Genomic DNA, 17,256 nt, shown 5'->3' with positions numbered 1-17,256 from the left:
GGTCACCGGACCGGAGTTGGGCAACATTAAGCAGATAATCGTAAATGGCTTATTCTGTGGGGTTGGGTTTTATATTTTCGGGATACGAACATGGCGGCCGCAGCTGCCCCTAATCGGGCGAGCGTATTGCCATTATTAAAGTTACTGTTGAGCTCGGCAGTGGGCTTAGCGTGGGGTTATAAATTATTTGTCCACTTAATGTTATTATTTGTCGCTGTGTGTTTTGTGGAGTTTCCTTCAGAAATGCTACGGTGAAGTAATCATTTCTTTTTCCCCATTGGTCAAGGGTAAAACGAAGCAAGAGTCGATATTGATTGGCTGACAAAGGAAACGCACAAAACATTTCATGCCCGTTATAAATTACTTTCCTTACGCAGCATGGTCACCTTTTGAGGTCCTTTTTGAGGTGTGCGCGTCTGAATGTGTCATGCCGACAAGATATTACCATACCATAGTTGCATTAAAACTGAAGCAATCGTAAATAGTTGATTAAGCCATCATCGGATGCATCAAAGCTATGCAAAAGCAGCGAAACCCACTTCTGGTCGCGAAAGGCCGCTGAAAAATATGATTTAATTGTATTCATCCGTACCGTCCTTCGACCTTCGATCGCTATTAAAATGTCATCGAAGTAGTTGCATGGCATCCACTCGAGCAGAGGAGGAGGAGCAAGATCGTCAAACAATGGGTGAAGGTCTATCAGTTACATAGACTACCCTCTGCTTGCCGTCGAGTACATTATTGGCCGATGGAGCCCGATTCGCAAGGAAGAGCTACCGATCAAAGAAAACTTGTCGAACGGGTGCTTTCGGGGTGAGTGCCGTCGGAGTCGATCAACCAGATCGACTGTTCGATGGCAAACCAACCCACCGCCGTATAGTACACGTGATGTGATGGAATGTTCACTGCGAGTCCGCTCCTGATGCGAATTCTCTAGGCACGGCCTAGAGCCTCATTGCAGAAGAAGTAAAAGGACCAGCAGGGAGTCGTTAGTGGAGCTCGCTCTTAGATGGAAGCTTCTTTAATTGGAACAACTCAACACCGAAGAGGTCTGTAATTAATGACCGTCCTCAGCTCGGTGGTAAGATGTCAAGCCAAAGTTCTTCAAAGGCATCCGCTGTTTGGCAGGTCGCGAGCGAACAGATGTTCCTTCGGAATGATTGATTGAGCGTTTGACGGAAGCAGGAGGGGGTTTCGTTTGAAAGAAACTTTCTTACAAAGATGACTAACGATCTTACGATAGCGAAGAACAAATGTGTCACGTCATGTTCTACTGGTAGGATGGCAAAGAAAAAATCTCACGTTCTCCAGCGTGAGAACAGCTCGGATCGAACCAAGGTGTGACTAAGAATTTGCATAAATTGTTATCATTCTTGCAAATCGAGGCTAGGCAAAGTGATCTATGGCAGCCTCTAACGGCCAGGCCTATATTGAACAGGCTCTCCAGTAGGAGGGAAATCATTTGTTGCCGAATGGTTAAAAGCCAGTGACATTTAACGCTCCGTTCCATCCATCTGGTTACCAAAATAAACGTCTAAACCGTCCATTAAAAGGTAGCACGCATGTAGTTGGCATTTCGGGCAACGTACGCTCTAATGGAGAACGCACGAAGAGTCCTCCTATGTCAAATTATCCAATTTTCACTCGTTACCCATTTGACGCGCCGAGGAAGCATACCGCTGGAAGGGGTATCCTAATTCAAGGACACACAAACATAATCTTGATCACGGCAAAAGGGGCAATTGTACGTAGCAAACCCAGTGACGTTACAGTTGATGACAAGGCAAGGATTTGCAGTTCTCTGCAGCGTCGCGTGATGCGTGGTTTTGGCGTTTCTGTTGATCAACCTTCACTGTTCACACGTGCTGCCCGGTGAAGCCCACGGAACAGTGTTAACAAATTTGCAAATCACACTCGAACTTCACGTAATTACCAACCACCGGTCGGCAATCAACGATAACGTTGTCCGGTGTGTGCAGCTATTTATCACCTCTCGCGGAAGGTATCTTGGCGTGCTCGTGGTCGGCCGAAAAAACCCAACCAGCAGCAACACGAGCTACCCTTAACTGTCGCTCAAACAAAACAAACTACCAAAAAAACACCTCGCTTGTGCAGGTCACACAAGTTAATGATCACTACCACGGCACCCATCGGTGGTCTGCTGGTCTGCTGGAATAAGGTCAGCAGCGCCGTCTCGCGTGTGTGTGTGTATTGTTGTGATTGGTGTACCTTGCTGCCCCTGACTCCCAAAGTAGCGGTGGTATGATTTTCACATGCCGATAGTATGTCTTTGCATGGAGTAACGCATGTCTTAAGGGTTCGGCTAGACCACGGCTAGGCACGATCACCGGTACAGATGGTAGATGATGATGATGATGTACGGCAGATCAACTGCTTGACCCTGATTGTGCGTGTGCGAGCATGCAAATCAAGTGAAGAAGTCGTCACCACCGGCTTCGGCTGGGGAGATACATGGGTACACGGATCAGCTGTTACTGATTGACGCCTCGGTCGCGAATGAATGTCCCATGAGCGAATTTGTGTCGCATAACAGCAGCTAGCCGTGCGAAACGCTGCGGATGGGGTTAGATAATTAGGAATGGGTATTCAATTTATCTTTGATCGGTAATTGCGTACAGTGTGGGGTTAGCCAGGAGTATTAACAGGTGGTCAAAGTAATGGAGTGTAATGGCTCGATGACCTTCGATAGGTGTGTCAGAATGTTTAACTCATATTTTGGTTATTTTGAAGGAGTTAACGAATCTTGAAGAAGTCTTATAGGCACTCTAGACATCTTGGACTGGAGCTTAAGTAAATGCTGATAGACATTTGAGAATTTGAGTTACCTTTACAGAGAGTATAGTCATTTGTATTTGAAAATGAAGATATTTGCTCTAAAGCGTCACGTCATTCTCACTCACCACTGACTCATCGGCCTTTAATCTTAATCCCTCCTAAACGGACTCGAAACTCGAAATGTCGACTAATGAACCTTCTACCATCGATCGCTGCTCTCGCACTGCATTTGGGAGCGTTTGTGTCGCGTTTTGCGCCACGCTCGATCATTTCTGCACCAAAGTCCTAAGTTTTCCCGAGATTGAGTTCCATCGCCAACAGCATCTATCTGCAAACCTGGTGTGAAAACGCGCGACCGTTCTGTGGCCGTGCTACACGTCAAAAACACTTTCGTCGGTGAACTGGTTTGCTCCTTCCCGGCGCACAAACCACCCGGCCCAAGTTACGCGATGCAGCAGGGCAATTAATTTAATTGCCATCGCAAACTCGGCACGGCCCGGGAGGCATCCTGGCGGGGCACAACCGTAAGTGCGCCAGGATGCCCGAAACGATGCTGCTGCTGCTGCTGCTCGTGCTGACGGTACGGGAACGCTATGGGTGTTGCGCTAGTGTGAAGCGCTGCCGAATGACAGGTTAATTTAAGACCTTACCGTACTCGACACGTACAAGCGACCGAGCGTCGGCGATCGCCGATTCCTAGGTGCGGGGATTAAATTGAGACCGAAGACAGATCGCCAGCGCCTTGCAGCCAATCGCCGGGAAAGATCGTTTGCACGGAGATTTGTGGTGGAATCTGTTTTGTTTTTGATCGACATCGCGCTATCGCGATCGCCGGCGATAGAGCCAGGAGCTTGTCAGCTTTATTAATGTGCTCTAGATGGGGAGATGTAGTTGCCGATCTGTGCTAGCGTTGCTTGCGTTAGTAGCTACCTTCAACTGATGGCAATATAAATTGGGTTGTGCAGGGTGTATAAAAGCGTTTATAGCTTCCTCAATACAGAATCCACCTTCGACGCCCGAAAACTCCACCGAAATGAGGTCTAGGTCAAACGATGGAACGCTCCATCCATCGGCAGGGTGGCCCACTTTTACTAATCAGCGCCCCAATATCCGGCATTAATCCTCATCAAAACCAGCTGACATGAGGCTTGCGCTGAGCCCGTCGAAGGTGGTAGCAATGTTACGACCTGCGGTATGCACTTTTAAGGAAACAACAATATCACACTTCAAGCTTTTTTCTTCTTCATCTTCGCGATGCTTAGCTCGCCACCAATCCCCACCTACCGTTCCCCAGCACACACCAATTATCCTGTCAAATATGGTCCAGAGGTCAGATGTGTGGTTGGACGAAAAAAAAAGTTGGACATCCCAAAATCGGGGTGTGTTCGAATCTTCAACCTTGCACCGCGTTGTGTGAGCCTCGCCATCAAGTGTGAGGAGAGTGCAAAAATAATAATCTTACATTTGGGTGTAGCTGGAACGCTGAGCAGTTCCTTATAAAGCGAACCTCAACCTGACCCGCTGAGCGACCTCACTCAGAAGTGGAGCAAAGTGTGTGTACCACCTATCGTTGTCGATACGGACCATTACCGTTGTGTTTTGGTGAAGGTTCGCCTTCTACCGTTGAAGCACCCAAACTTTACTCCACATTCGGCACTGAATCTGGTGCACTTCAGCGTGATTGGATGTTCAGTGTCATTGCCAGGAGGGTGGTATTGGACCGACCCAACCCAACTCAGCCGAGGCGCAGAAGAATGTTGAGTGATGCTCTGCAACGCTGCTTGACGGTCGTGCTTGCAGAGGTCCTCGTTGGTGGTGTTAATTGCACTCGAGCCGCGACTCCGGTGCGAATGTATCGCATGATGGATGCCGTCAACGGCGTGTGGCCTCGGCGGTAACGGTAACCGAGCGAACCAGTAAACATCGATCAATATCTCTTCCTTGGTCGAACGATCGATCGTTAGAGAATGGACGGAGAAGGAGAAGCAGAGACGCCTCCGTTGTAAGCCTAATGAGCCTAGAGTGAGAAACCCAGCACCCACCATTACACACACACGCGGTTAGGGTCTCTTCCAAGACCGCGACCGTGATACGGTTCGCACTCGGTTGCAATTTGTGCTTGGCATTCGCGTCGTTTGCGATTGAAGATCGCGTCTAATGAACCGAAGGTCCGATCGAAGTCAAGATCGCCGTTTATCAGTCCACCGCGCGCGCTGGAAACCCCAACAAGCGCTCGGCCCATTGTGCAATATCGGACCTGGCCGTTTTGTACTAATTGTCTAATTGAGCCGCATTCTCAGCGTGGTGCGTTCTTGCGCTCCTTTTCGCGCTTGAAGGCCTTTCAAACTTCCGAACCCTCCCAGACAAAAGCAGGCTCGCAAGGCCAGTCAGTGACGTGGTGAGAAAGTTTCGGCGTGGAGGTGTCACACTAGGGAAAAAAACGAAGTCCAAAATAGACCATTAGATTTGGCGATTGTTAAGTGTTACCCGCGGTAACTTCGCCAGCTTCTGCAATGCCGGATCGTACCATTTTTACGACGTATAATCAGCGCGGTGCCCAGTGCCGAATTAGTGTCTTCACTATTCCGTCATTAAGTTTCAATTAGGAACTCCACCTCCGCCGCGTGCGACTCATGCTCAGGGAGTCGAACTGTGAACTTGGGCAACAAAAAAATGGCGGAAACTGCGGAAGTTCGGCCGCTAGTTGAACGATAATTGCCCTGCTCGCGGAATTGTTGGATTGTCGGGTACGAGAGCGGATGGAAAGTTTGCAACGTTTTAGCAACGGGTATCCATTACACGCCGCTAGAAGAATCACTGTGTGACCATCGGCGCTTAGCACCGTCGCGGAAACTAAGTGAGAAAGCTCACAGCTCACCTTGTTCGGGGGCCGCGCAGACAGTTTAGTTTAATTTGATGGCTTAATTTAAAACAATTTGCAAGAGTTTTGTGTGTGTGTGTGTGTGTGTTAGTTTATTGTACGCTAGAGCTGGGAAATGTTAGTGGAGCGAGTGAAAGGATTTCACTGCAGCGGGATGCAATTATTCTTTTAGCTAATTGACAAGAAATTTATTTGAGGTTTCGTGTTGGATGGGAAATGGAAAAAGCGGGAGAAGGGTAAGAATGTTTCTTTTTATGATTTGAATTATGATGTTAGGTTTTCCCAACAGTGTGAAAGGAAATGGAATAAGCAAATGTTTTAATATTTACACAATTGCTCACGAGAGCATGGATCAGTGGCAGTGATGGGAAGTATTGAGCATTGTTGACCAGAGAAAGCTGCAATAGTTCCATCCACATGACGTAGTATTGCTAATTAAGCTACAAAGTTATTTGAAGTTCTATCATAAGGAAAGTTTAATATCTCCCCAGTCTCATCATACAGGAAAACCAGCAGATCGTATAAATCACATAACCTCAATCCACAACTCTTTTGCTCCAGTTCCACCAACCTACGAATTTCACCCCCATTGAAAACGAATTCAATTGCGCAATGACACCCATCAGCCCAAACCCCAACCCATATCTTCACTTTCTTTGCCTGTGTATCGATTTTATGAAACACATTCATTAACAAACTTCCAGCACGCGTACAAAATGGCGAAGAAAGTTAAGCCAACCCCGTACTCGGCACCAAATCGCGATCGTAACCGCGATGCTTCGTTCCTCGGTTTCACCTCACTGATGTCACATCTGCGTCTACTCCGTCAATCCGATCGTACGTCAGGGCGATACGCACGGCCGTGTGGCTGTCGTCTGCCAAAGTCTGCCAATTTCCTGTGAGTGCATCGAACGAAATCGAAAGTCACTCTGCGACAGACTTTCCGGAGACAGCCACAGCACACCGATGGGGTTTGCATGCACAATTACCGATTTTCCCTTTCGGCGACTGACACGCGTTGATGCCATTTCGCACATTAATGGAGCACGGGAGTTCTACAGGTTATGAGGCTTGCGTTCCTTCAACGCTTCGGTGTACCTAATTGAACCACATGATGTCATCGTGAGAGTGGAAACTAAAGCAACAAGAAAGAAATGCTTTGTACTGTTACTTCATCATCACTTCTCGGAAGAACACAACGTATTGACGCGAGAAAGCCATATTGTTAGCGGGCGGATGTCGCCCGTTCCATGATTTATGTTACGTTGACAGGTCTTGCCCACATGTCTAAAGCTTCCTGCATCTTCAATTTTTTTCTTCTACTCTGACTTACCCAATCGAGTTGATTGTAACGTAATTTATCATTAAACGGCTCCTGCCGACTACTTCGGCAAGCGTTCCTGGCCTGGCATTGGAATTAGTTCGACCCCAAACAGCTGACTTCCTTTCCTAATGGGGTCACAACCTTTCCTTAACACAGCATCCGTTCGGAAAGCTAATTTGGTAGCCTGATCAGAGCCCCCAACCATTACCAGTATGGCCTTACGGAGCAACTGCGGGCAGGACTATTAGCCGGCCTAGTGGCACCTGGACACGCACCCCCAGGTTAATGTGGGGGCAATTGAGTGGGCGTGTTATAGTTGCCGCAAAAATGCTTCATTATGCGAAGGTTAAATACCAATCCCTCGGCTGATGGATTGAATTTATCTCGATTAGAACACGTTTCCCCTGGCTCGCGCCGGACGATCCTCTTGAGTGGCATGCGGAAATTATAATAATAACGTCCGAATTTAAATCGGTTTGCGCAGATAGCTTTACGACAGCAGCATGGCATCGGGTTTCAGTGGCAAGATAAACGCCACCATTTCACAGCAACCAGCAATTTCAACTCCGAGCAATGTCTTAATCTACCCCTATAACGCGTACCAACCACGCAACAGCCCGATCGACAGCGGTCAGAGTTTGTTTCGGAGTTCAAGAAACCTCGTCAGCACCAGCTAGCATAAACGCGCTCTGTCATTAGTATGTCACCGGTAACGGCGAACGTCAAGGCGGTGGAAATTTCCTACGAGATCGTGTCCCGATCAAGCACCTTCTAGAGAACCACCCGACTGCCTACCGGTTCTAGTGATCGAGTTAAGTGTCCAGTGTCCGTTCGAGTTTTCAGTACAGCATGTATACACACAGTGACAGTGGTGCGGTGAAAAAATGAGAACAAAATGGGATCAATCTAGCTGGCTGGACGACCTTCAAGTCTGGTCTGCTGTGTGCAAAAAAATCAACGATCACTATACGATCAGTTGAGTTAGTTGCATGAGCCTGCAGCCTATCGACGGGAGCTTACTTTTACTTCCTGAATTATTCCACTTCAGACCAGCCCGTATCGAATCGCGATTGTTTTATTTATGGCGTTTTGTCATTCACATCTGCGATCGACAGATCAGTTCCATCATTAGCGATCCGTGAGAAGCTGCTTCTCTTCGAGGATTGTTTCCCATGTCCGATGTGTCCTTTGAGATATATTTTAAGAACGAACGCAAAAGAGTAACTCCTCTTACACGCACTCCCATGCTTCCAGAGAACCTTGGACTTTAGACGGTCCAGGTTAATTCCCGTCCTGCTGTCGTACGATCGCGGATGACATTCAAGGCGATCAAAAATCGAGCCGCACGAGCACGTCGACCATGCCATATTTCTGCGCACGCGAAATTCGCATGATGACCTGAAAAAAATGGAGCACTTCGGAATCGGTAACAAAGTAGTGAAATGCCGAGTGTTCGAACGCGCACGCGCTACCAGCAGTGGCCAGCAGCCGGTTTCCGAGCCCGGTTAAGTGGGCCAAAAGCATGTTCCGCTAAGACGACCGGGCTACGACCTACTATCTAGGACATTTGGGGGAAGGAACAGGCGAAGCCAACACGCTTTGAAGCCAGAAGAAAAAGGCCAACGCTTCCATTGCGCCCGTTGACCTTCAAACTTGTGTTCGATGCTGTTAATAACAACCGTCTTTCTGTAGTCAATCAATAAATAACAAGTGTCCGAGCGATGGAGCGATGCATTCATCCGGTGTCCGGATAGATGGCTACATTTTTAAAACCCGAGTGTGCCGAGGAAGGTTTTTTGTTGTTGTTGTGGTGGCTTCGTTTTTGATGCCCGGGAACGGTTGATTGATGCTAGGGTGCCCGATTTATCGTCAATCTGGCACAAGAGATACTTATAATACCGTCAGTCGTCAGCGTTGGATACTACACGCGACGCGAGCGCTTGCACTGAAATGGTTTCGGTACAACTTCCTGATCTACACGATCTACGAACCAGTGTGATCAATGTTGGCGTGGGGCGTAGAAGATTAATTGATCAAGCTTCCCGATCTAGGACAGGCCGTCGTAAGGTGGCGGATTGACTTATTATGCTGCCCAATCTGCTTGTGGGAATTATTTATGATCCGGGTCTGAGCGCGGTCACTGCCTTTTTTATACTGCAGCTTGCTTATAATTATCCACAGGCAGATCCTTTTTGCTACATTCACCACGGATGTAGCATATGTTTTAGGAACGAAAAATTGGGATCAGGGATGATTCTCCTAAATGGACAATAACATTATCAAAACACCTAACGTTCCGGGCATTCATTACCATCCTATTACCTGTTTTATTAGGTGATAGACTAATAAATCTCTTCCGTTTAACCTTTACCCGGTGTTTGGCCCTATTATAGTCTCATCCAATTTTCCTAAACCTCTACCGTCATCAATCACACCCTTCGAGGAATTCCAAACCGATCCAAACAATTGGAGGTTATGTTCGCATTGGCTCACACCGACATCTATCGCCGCTACCTTCCCAAACAGCACCGATCGCTCGGTCGATCTTCAAAACGATCGAATTAAGTGCGAGTGGCCACATACCCTGCAATTATCACCCTGTACCCGAGCGAAACGAAACGTGGGTCCTCCTCAGCCGCACTTGGACGCTGAAACAATGGAACGAACTTTACATCTCAACCTCGCCAGCCGGCCAAGCACTTGAGCGGTTCATCTACATAGAAATACATAATTAGGCTGAAGGATTTTTGGTTGTTGTTTGTTTTTGTCGGACGATCTAATGGCCCAATGTCGCAGATCTGAAGTGAAGAAGTGACCTCGTAAATATATCATTCGATTATTGAGCTGGCGCCAATTGCGACGCACTCGACGTTGGGGCAACCCTTCCGAGTGTCGACCAGCAAGGGCAAGGTCCCATCCGGTGCCCCGTTTACCCCGGCTAAAGGTCGATCCAATCAATCAATGCGGATCTACAATAAGCACACCCCGAAGTTTGGGGCGTGAATTTCCTGACGACTCGTCTGAAGACCGACCCATCCTCAGGGTGAGGATGATGTTAGGAAGCAAACTTACCACATTGTTAGTACGCTAATTTGAATCTCAACGATCGCTCTTCTCTGAACGAAACTGATTGGCTCTTAAGCAGCTCTGGAAGGCGGCAACGAAACGTCTGTACTTCTCCAACTGTCACGCTGCTCTCCATATCCTTGACATTTGCTTCCGAAGCGGCAGAGGCAGCACCAGCAAGTAGCATAAGTGTGCAAGGTTTCTGCACCTACCGCCGTCGACACAGCCTTTAACGGTTCGCATTGTGCGCCCAACAGGTCGGTGTGACCAGATTGTTTTCATTGTTCGATTTTATGTCTCGAAATTCCCGTCCCTTACGTCGGCACGATCACGAGCTTCTGTGTGTGCCATTACCGTGCGGGAAGCTTCCGACGCGTGCCCGGCAACGCTCAAAAGAATGCTTTAAGGTGCGAACCTGGACGAATCGAACAGAATGGAGAAACGATTTCATCGATCGGAATACATGTTCCGCACGGGTGAGCGTCGTAGAAGGGCAAACCTAGACGCAGAAGAACATTAACAGATGCTTACGAAACCCCTCCGATCCCACACGGAGCTCGGGTGTGGACAAATATGTTCATACGATCGCACGATCGAACCAGCAATTAGCTTTTTTGCGGGACAGAAATTGTTTGTGCTAAATGGTAATTCCATTCCGCGGAGCGAACGGTAGGCGTCGTCCTTGGGTTCGCCACGCGATTCGACCAGACTTCCTTCATAAATATTTCAAGCCGATAGAACTGGCGCAAGAAGACGGGCGCGAGCATAAATTAGCGAGTGCACAGGAAGCTGTCCGCTGGCGGCCTGTGTGGTCGTCGTGGCGCGAGTTTTGACGTTTGACGCTGTTGAAATAAAACCAACTGATTAAACCGATTCTGCATGGGAAATAGCTCGAGGCGCCCGTGCGGTAGCGCATCCGGATGAAATAAAACTGGTCGCTTTATGGCATGTTAACAGGTGATAAAGCTAATGTTATGCTGCTAGGTTCGGTGTTGACTTTTTCGAAGATGTTTAGCCGAATCCTAATAAGGTAACTTTCCATTAAATATGTACTCAGCCGGCAAGTACGCTCTTGCTCAACGTACGTTTCTTCAGAGTGAAAAGTTGCAACGAAAACCTGAACCTAATAATAGCGCGTGTTGATAAAAATCGCCAAAATTAACCCGATCGTTAATTCACACGTTGATGCATCTTTGAGGTTGGAGGTCACCCTTAAAGCACCTCCGATACCTGCAGTTTTTGTTCCATCCCGCTACACCAGCCAGTAAAAACGTTTACGATCATCATTAACGATAAGTGACGGTTCCTACCTAAACCACCCTTAACTCGTTCCTGTGTTTGTGGGGGTAAAATCCCAAACTCCCCTTGCTAGCCTAAAAAAAAAAAACAGTTTGTTGAACTCGCCCTCCATCATCGAACCTGAGAAACGGTTATGCTCCACAGAGAAAACCTACCGTTACCATATAATGCGCGGCCGGGTTGGTTTTGCCTTATAAAATCATCCACCAGCGGCGGCTGCCGATTTCTACTAACATACTCACACACATTTTCTCCAGACCGGCATTTCCCCCCTTTCTGTCGGGCGGTGCGTTTTCCCTTTGGTGCGTAGTGCAATTTTCTCCCTCATCGGTATTCATCGTCATGGGCCGTCATCGTGGCGCTTGAAGATGCGCCGCGGCTAAGTAGCGCTCAAATCATACTCGCTTAAAGCTAGCCCGCTCTATGGATGTATGAAAAATTGGAAAACTCGTCTAAAATACCGGACCGCCGGACAGTTTCCTTCCTTTCTTTCTTCATGGAAGCATGGAAACATCGCACACAGCCGTATTGTTTGGGACGGCTACCGTTGGTCGATAAAAATCAACTTCTGCCAGACCCACCAACGGACGCATCGTGTGACAACGATGAAAGCAGCACTTAATGCAGATCGTTATGCCAAGATCACGAAAGAAGAATATTTCCTCATGTTAAATAAAAAAAAACCCTGTACCGTGTACCGGATTTTCACTCTCACTCGCAAAAACCGGAAGTTCATCGTTTTGCCAGCCAACCAGATTGCAGATGAATGAATTGTGCCCGGTGTGTTGATTGGCATCTTTCGCATCAGATTTCGCTCGGATAAAGTCTGACTGCGACTTTCGCCAAGACATTTGTCGTGGAAATCCATTTACGAAAAGGGCGGTAGCTGCTGCTACTGGATTTCATTAGTTTCAGGCGTAGTCCCATCAACCAACAACCTCCCTCCCAATTGTGCTGTAAGTGCAGCAGCTGAACGATCTGATTTTGTTTTTGGATCTCAGAAAATTGCCTTTAATTTATTTCGTGGTTTTCAGCTTCTCATGGGATTTTGATCCCCCGAAAAGGAAGCATTAAAATCACTCTTCTTTTCATAGTTTTTGCTGGTTAGGGTGCGTCTCGCTTTTATGACGATCGTACGGTTCGTTATAAAACAATTAGTTGCCTAATCTTCGTATGTGACAGCGCACATGATCCGGAACTGTCCCTAGCCATGGTGACGCGGTGCTTGCGTGCGTGACAACTGATCGCACATCGTGATTGCAGATCGTAGTTAATGAAATGGTCCGGTAGTTCGGTGTGCCAGCATTTCATCGACGATGATGATGATGATGATGCAAGGAATGTCATTTCGCAGGCACACTATACCGATCCGTTCGAAAAGATACATTGGCAACGAGTGAAAATCGGCATTTGAATGGCGTTTTCTACCAATTTCCATTGGTAATTACAATCAGCAGAATTCAATGTGGGTTTATTAAACAAAAAACAGTGATCACCGGGATGGATAAATCCTTAACCTGCCTCAGGTAATAAGTATAACTTGTGGCAGTTTTTCCTAGGCCTAAAATTTGTTCGACATTAAATATAATAATTCCAAATTTTTGTGAGAGTCGCGAGCTGTTTAAACAACTATTAAGTCCTCGACTAAATTGAAGCGTCTGATAGGTTTTCATCAAGATTTGGCCATCAAGCTGTGGTAGTAGTTAATTATGATCGAGATATGATCTCGAACACAGCTGCACTTGTAATTTCTGTCCGGACGATAAAACAACAAGTTGCCAGTTAGTGGACGACCATGGCTGGAAGCGCACCGGTGATTGTGATTCTGACACTGACAATATTCATTGCCCAAGTGTCATGCGCTAAAACACCGGCTGATATATTGGTATGAACAGCTTAACTTATTCACTGTAAATTCGTGGTAAATCTTTCATCGCAACAACCTCCACAGCGTCACTCAGTCACACGGCACGGATATCCGGTAGAGCTTCACAAAGTCACCACTCAGGATGGGTACATCCTAACCCTGGTGCGCATTCCAGGCAAGCCCGGTAAAGCACCTGTACTCATACTTCATGGGTTGCTCAGCTCCTCAGTAGACTGGACCGTCCAGGGACAGGACAAGTCAATCTCGTTCATTGCCGCGGACGAAGGCTACGACGTTTGGTTGGGTAATGTGCGTGGCAACACCTTCTCCAAGGAGCACACAGCGTTAAGCAGCAAGGATCGTGAATATTGGCAGTTTAGCTTCCACGAAATCGGACTGTACGATCTACCCGCCATGGTCGACTACATCCGGAGCAACACCTCTTCCGACGCGATACACTACGTCGGACATTCGCAAGGTGGCACAGCGTTCCTGGTGATGGCAAGCATGCGTCCAGCGTACAACCGGAAGTTTGCCAGCGTCCAGCTATTAGCTCCGGCCGCTTACATACACCACGCAACATCACCGGCCGTTGATTTCGCTACCCGTATCGATGAGCTGGAAATGTTTGCAAAGCTGACGCGAAGCTACGAGCTTGGTGGACGTGGTCCCGGCTCTTCGATGGATCTTGTGTACGCCGGTCACAAGACGGGCCTGGTTCCGACTGATCTAATTCTCACCAACATCTGGTACTTTGTGGGTGCTCACGATTCTATCAATCGTACGGTTTTGGGCGAAATTCTTGCCAACACACCGGCCGGATGCTCCGTCTATCAGTTGCTACACTTCGGACAAAACTATTTGGCCAAATCGTTCCAAATGTATGATTACGGTGCGATCGGTAACGTACAGCGCTATGGAACGAAAATTCCACCAGAATATCCGCTCCACAATGTGACTGCGCCGATCATGCTGTACTACAGCGTAGGGGATAACTTTGTGCCGGCAGAGGACGTGGAAGAGTTGGCCGACCGGCTGCCGAACGTGGTGCATAAGCATCGGATTGGATTGCGCAAGTGGAACCACATCGATTATCTGTTCGACGTAAGCGCCCACCGGCTTTATCGAATGATTGTGGCTTCGCTGACAAATCAAACGGCGGAGGAGAATGAGCAATAAAGGGGCGATGAGTTTTGGGGGAGATTGTTCTTACAAAATTAATTAAAACAAAGTTACGAAAACAGTATTAAAACTCATCTTTTATAATTTTTCTATTTTGCAAACTTATTCGCCCGGTTGCACAATGCATCTCAATCTGAGCGTGTAATTTTAATTACGAAATTTATAATAATTATACTCTCCTTCCATGTTTTTATCTACCTTTAAAAATGTAAATGTGCGCAAAAAAACAGACTCATCTAATCTTGCCACAGTTATCGAACAAAAAATTAGCAAAAATGTTAATTTCTGCCCGTGCGCCGGTGCCTTACCGGTGGGTTGGCCCAGTGGTTTTGGTTCGACCGGCCAGTCATCTCAATTTCTCATGCATGTGAGTTTGCGGCGTAAACGCAACATGCACACTTCCGCACATCCGATTCGTAATGCATGCGTGAGCGCATTTTTTTTCGATGTACTGGTGGATTTGAAATCATTCGATTAGCTCTGGTTTTTTTGTTGGCGGAGGTTAGTTTTATAGCATTTTTTACGATCGGGTTTTATGCCAGCGAGCCGATGGGTTTTTATTTATTTCCACTTTTTCGACGCATCTACAAATGTTTTATGGCTTACGTAGCCACTGGTAATCCGCGATGCTTCACACGACGGCATGAGGTAGAAGAGACCTCATCGGTCTCAGCTTAAATATAGCCTAAAATGGCCATTTTAGAGAGCGAGCGTAATTTTTACTTTTATTTCAAATTTCTCTGACGTTAGCTATTGTCGGGTGATGTAAGAAAAATGAAAGTGTGTAAAAGCGGGCAAGCGAATGATACAGCGCTTTATTCTTGAGAATAAATACATTAATCAAATTTTATTTTTTTTATAATCATTTATATACTTTGTATAGCATTTTATTGCGTTAAATCATAGTCTGATGTTTTCTCTCTCTCTCTCTCTCACTTTTTCTATTCCAGGTATGTCCTTTCGGTATCAAGCCCTATGATCATGCTGAACCTCCAAATGGGAAACCAATGACAGCAATCACGAGACATAAACTGACTTCAAAGCAGTATAAGCCAACAGTTCCGTCGATCCACAAATTGCTCCCCAGATGGTAGAGCAATCCCACCCCCCTATTCATGTGTCCCGGGTCTCATTCCCAAGACAAAACAAAAAACTTTAAATTCAATCGAAATCGATCGCAATCAGCCGAAGCGTGAAAAACATTAATACAAATTTATGAAGGTGTAATTGCAGTACAAAACTTCCCCATTCAATTCCCTGTTCCGCAATGGCCCTGCAAGCAACTGCAATTCCCTGTTGCGTGTTCCCTGTTGATCGATCGATCTCGATCAATTGGCTCGCATCGATCGGTGTGCGATTGCAGAATTACCGCCGTGGTTGGTGGCAAAGCAATGGAGTGTAGGGGAAAAAAAAAATGATGGACGCATTTGAGGGTGGTCTCCCATATGGGAGCGAGCCTTACCACTATGGTTTGATTTATTGTACGATGCGCGTGCGTTTGCCCGGTCACTATAATCAAGCCGGTGATTGCGGAAAGTGCTTGGAGTTCTTGGGAAATGTAATGGAACCGCTTGTCGGTTGGGACCGGGTCAGGTGCATTCCACGAAGCATTCTGAGTTCGTTTGTTTATGAGTATGTGCGGTGCGTGAAGCGGCAACGTGAGACAAAACATGTTCGATGCAGTTTTTTTTTGCATGTTCGCTCTAATGTGCATTTTTGCTTGCAGGCATCCTAGGGTGTGCAGTGTGCGTAGCGAGGGCCTAGCTATCGAACAACCGAACTATTGATTGGATGGCTTGTAAATGGTTCTCATGGGTGCCCTTTTTTCTGCACATTTACCCTGGTTGGCAAACTTGTTGTAAGCTATTTCCATTCACATGCTCTTTCAGATGATTAGCTAATCGAAGCGAATTGGTTGTAAATTGTACACCGGTTGATGCTTGTAAATCACTGCAGGTTGGAACGAGTTCTTAGTATGGCCGTTGTACTATCAATAGCGTGTTGATATTTGTTTACCTACATGTTTTGCATATGAGGGCAATTGCTGCTTTTGTCTAGTTATTAAGTCTAATTTATATAGCATGATTCGATATTGATGTGTATTATCAGTAACATTTATTGTGGATAAACTTGGAATGGAATGTACCCTCAAACGAGGTAAAGAGCATCAACTAGTTCAATATGAAGCGCCAAGCGAGACGAACTCTGGTTAATTTAATTAAGAAAACTCAACAGCCCGCTCCATGCTGGTGGTCCATTCCCTTTTTGTTCCCATTTCCATCCTTCATCAGCGGTAATGTATGGATGTCAGAATCTCCACATTGCACAATTCGTCACGTTTTGTCCATTTGTCAGACCACCGTGTGTAGTCACCGAAGCGCAAGAGATGAGAACATCTGCCGGAGCGATCCCCACTTAGTAATGCCGGAGAGCAACATTTGCCCCAAAAACGTTATTGCTCACTCACCGATGCGGCACCTAATTCAACCTACCTGTGTCTTGCACAAGCCTGCCATGTAGCTTGTCCTCTCCGAATCCTCCGAAAAAAGGTACCTACAAAAAATGGCTGCAAGATCATCCAGCCCAGAGCTAGTGGCACAGCGACAGCGATGTCGATCAGTCCCGAACGTACACTCCTTGCACCGGTTTAAGGAATCCCTCGTCGAAAAAGACCTTGGACGTTTGAAGTACACGAGCGCACGAAAAATCAGATTCGGGGCGATCCCTTCACCGGGTCACCGGTTCCACACCCACCGAAACACGGCAAAAGAAGGTTGGGCCTGTTGAATTCCGCCGACCGTTGTAAGATTCCCCGGTAAGGAATTTGGACGCGTTCTCGAT

General features: G+C 47.0%; 2 protein-coding genes across 2 annotated transcripts in view; both read left to right on the top strand.

Moving 5' to 3' along the window:
* Positions 1-17,256, top strand: part of LOC118511674 (mucin-5AC) — a 141,010-nt gene that overhangs the window by 27,079 nt on the left and 96,675 nt on the right. The gene's annotated exons all lie outside the window — the stretch shown is intronic.
* On the top strand, positions 13,160-14,592 carry LOC118511672 (lipase 3-like). The gene is made up of 2 exons (XM_036055030.1): positions 13,160-13,251; positions 13,318-14,592. Exons 1-2 carry the CDS (start codon positions 13,162-13,164, stop codon positions 14,410-14,412), a joined length of 1,185 nt encoding a protein of 394 aa, XP_035910923.1. The 5' UTR covers positions 13,160-13,161; the 3' UTR covers positions 14,413-14,592.

The sequence above is a fragment of the Anopheles stephensi genome, chromosome 3, assembly GCF_013141755.1.
Source record: "Anopheles stephensi strain Indian chromosome 3, UCI_ANSTEP_V1.0, whole genome shotgun sequence".
NCBI lineage: Eukaryota > Metazoa > Arthropoda > Insecta > Diptera > Culicidae > Anopheles > Anopheles stephensi.
Note: the sequence above shows the minus strand (reverse complement) of the source record. Positions and strands in the feature narration are given on the sequence as shown.

Excerpts from the sequence above, each read along its gene's own strand:
- LOC118511672 (XM_036055030.1), top strand. The coding sequence starts at position 13,162 with ATGGCTGGAAGCGCACCGGTGATTGTGATTCTGACACTGACAATATTC. Across the intron at positions 13,252-13,317 it reads AAACACCGGCTGATATATTG|CGTCACTCAGTCACACGGCA; the intron begins GTATGAACAGCT and ends CAACCTCCACAG.